This window comes from Octopus bimaculoides, chromosome 24, assembly GCF_001194135.2.
Source record: "Octopus bimaculoides isolate UCB-OBI-ISO-001 chromosome 24, ASM119413v2, whole genome shotgun sequence".
Lineage (NCBI taxonomy): Eukaryota > Metazoa > Mollusca > Cephalopoda > Octopoda > Octopodidae > Octopus > Octopus bimaculoides.
The window spans coordinates 10,874,725-10,878,171 of NC_069004.1; the positions used below are offsets into that span (position 1 = coordinate 10,874,725).

General features: G+C 30.2%; 1 protein-coding gene across 1 annotated transcript in view; it reads left to right on the plus strand.

Annotated features, from left to right (window-relative positions):
• The window catches only part of LOC106883103 (uncharacterized), a 31,109-nt gene that overhangs the window by 20,125 nt on the left and 7,537 nt on the right, over positions 1-3,447 (plus strand). Inside the window, exon 2 of the mRNA XM_052976419.1 lies at positions 132-206. Within this exon, the coding sequence (XP_052832379.1) occupies positions 132-168 (37 nt within the window). The 3' untranslated portion in view covers positions 169-206. The remainder of the gene's footprint in view (positions 1-131; positions 207-3,447) is intronic.

A 3,447-nucleotide genomic window follows, 5' to 3' on the forward strand; every position in this document is an offset into this window, starting at 1 on the left:
ATAATAATTTATATATATATATATATATATATATATATAGCACATATATTAAACAGAACACCTACATAAAAACAGTCAATTGGAAATATATTTGAAAAAAAATCAATGTTTAAGTATTTTATTGTTCACAGCGGTGCGGTTGTTGATCCAGTTGTAGTAAGCAACTGATCCTACCCTTAAACCCTTAATCCAGCCGGAGTTCTCAGGTGAGATAATTATCATTAAAGTGTCTTATTATTCTTACCCTCCTATTGAATTTCATTTTATCTTTGTCTTTCTCCTATGTTTTTTTTTATGATAACAGCAAGACACAATATGATAATATTATTCGGAACGCAAAATTAACACCAGACTTTCCTCCTCTTTCCAACTGTTTCGGCTAAATATCTTAATTCGCTTACTAACAACTAAATGATCCATGCTTGAAACGAAAACAATTGTTACCTTCCTTCCTCTCAACTGGATTCAGGTATATATATATATATAAACTTGCATAGAAAAATAGATACAAGTATCAACAATAATACTGGCATTTATTATTATTATTATCAGCATATTTTATAGTGAGAAATACATCAAGAGTTTTGCTAATTAAAAACTTAGGCCCATCGTGGAACAACCTATACCTTTCATCATTTCGGGATCGATAAAGTAAGTACCGGTCATGTACTCGGGCCAATATAATCGCCTTACTCTCCCCTTTAAAATTGATGGCTTTGTGCCAAAATAGTAACAACAATGATATCAATAATAATAACAATTATTATTATTAATATTATTATTATTATCATTACAAAGGCGGCGAGTTAGCGGAATCGTTAGCACGCCGGGCAAAAGCTTGATGACATCTCGTCCGTCTTTATCCAAATATGGACATATTTCATAGTTTACCTCTGTTTATTTAGAAATCAGAAAAAATGTAGTGTTGTAGTATTAAGTGCCTCATCATGTAATACTTCTCAAGATGATAAAACTAAAAAAAAAGTATGGATCTTTTTGATATTAAACTATTATGTCAACGTCGCAGCTCTCGGAAAATTTAATCACAAACAGGAGATATCGAAATAAAAAATGCGAAAGAAAAAGAAACAGTGAAAGATAGAGGGGAAAATTGGTACCTCTTAAGCCTGAGAAACTTTTAAGGATCAGTTTCTTATTTCTGGTTTCATCGCTCAAAATAATAGCGTGATAATTGTTCTTCAGGATAGGTTACTTGTCATACCTATAAAATTGCTTAATATTTTCATATCTATTATTTACAAGATTGAAGTGAAAGAAAATACTATTCGGCTTTAGAACATAATAGAACGAAGTATTTTTGTAAGAACTTTCATATCATTTTATCATTTGTGTACTACAGGTCGCGAAACAGGGTGTATCGGAGAATATTCTTGAACATTCCATCATAAAACAAATATGAGTGTGTGAATGTATGTATGTATGGATGGATGGATGGATGGAGATATATAGAGAGATAATTCAGCTAAAGTCCTTTCTCGCTTGCGTAATCATCTCTGGAAAGGCATAAAGTGTCATATTTTCATATTTTTCCATAATGAATTTGAAACCGTGTCACCAGTAAAGTGAAGTGAATACAGCAACCAAAAGATATATGTATGTATGTGTATATACTTATAGGTGCGTTTGTGCGGGTATGTGTGTAGTAGAAAGAAAACATTGCGTACATTGAACTAATGTTATATAAGGTCGTATGCAATAATATAAGCAGATAGAACGATAAATAATTCAATAAATAGCTAGATAAATGATCACTTATATATATATATATAGAATAACAGACAGATAGCTCGATGGTCAGCATAATGTTACTGAAGTTGAACTCCAGGTGAAGGTTTTTTTTTTTTTTGAAAATTGTTTTTAATAACCTATTGAGGTTTTACTGCTGAGTGTTTGGTATTGGGTTTTCTTTGTTGAACCCCCAACCTTTTCCCCCTTTCCCCCCTATTTTTTTTCCCTATCATTACTTTTCTATTTTCTTTTTCTCCTCCTCTTCTTCCTCGTCTTTTTCTTTCTTTCCATTTATTCTTGTTCTCACAGTCATCGCCATTTTGAAGTTTTACCATTTTCTTTTCGCTGAATCTTGAAACTTTGCATTAATATGACATTTGAGACAAAAAAAAAAAATAATTAAAACTAAAAGGCAAAATAAATCAAAAAAAAAAAAGCAAGAAAGATGGTAAAATTCTCTAATAAGATAACAACATATATTATTCCCTGTCGACACTGCTCGGTAAACTGCACGTTTTTTTGCAACTAAACATTTCTTTAAAAAAAGAAAAAAAAAAGGGAAAACATGAAAATTCTATGAAATCTGTCAAAAGCTGTCAACCAGAAAATAAAAAAATGGCTTACAAATATTTTCATTGTTCACGTAAGTGCCGTATTCTTCAAATATAATTCGCTTGGTTTTGTATTTATTTTATATTTAGTTATGATTTGATTAACTTGTTATTGTTGTTGCTGCTGTTGCTACTGCTACTACTAGCATTGATGCTGTTACTGCTGCTGCCGCCGCTGCCGATGTTATCGATGCTGTTATTGTTGTTGTTGTTTTGAAACACATTTTTTATTAACGCTTCGTTTTGCTCCAACAAGCTTTTAAGCTATTCTTTTGCTATTGCCATTTTTGTTTTTGCCATTACTAAATGCACCACACACTGACTGAAAGCAAACTTCAAACCCTCGCGATCATCATCAACATCATTATTATTACTATTATTATTATTATTATTACTACCCAACATGACAAAAAGTACAATTTAACGTCAGAATAATGGTGGGAAAAAAATATCACAAATCAAAAGCATCCGTCAACTTATTTATTATGCTGCTAAAAATTAGGCTCTTTTCCCCCGTGTAAGACATTTAATTAATTTTAAGTTTTTGTAAAGTAAAGTTCACCAGAATTAGTCATTTAGAAAATTATTGTCCTTGTCATTAATGGTTTTAATTAGCTGAAATTTCTTCGTTTGGGACACCAATTATATTAGTATCCACTTTACCATATATATATATATATATATATATATATATATATATATGTGTGTGTGTGTGTGTGTGTGTGTGTGTGTGTGCATATAAGATATATACACACATATATACTTGATAATTATACATACAAGCAGACACATGTGTTTATTTTCTTCCCCTATTCACACTGTATTTCTACTAATATTAGTAGCCACAGTAACATTAATAGTAGTAGTAGTAGTAGTAGTAGTAGTAGTAGTAGTTATTGTTTTATATTGTTCTCCTCTTCGTAATATTTTGTGCGTTTTGTTATTTTTCAACATGTTAATATTGTTCAACTTGTTGATTGGTTCTTTGCCGTCTGTTTCAATGTTGTCGTTATTATTATTATTTCGTTTTCTTTGATTTGTTTATATATATATATATATATATATATATATATATATATATATATAT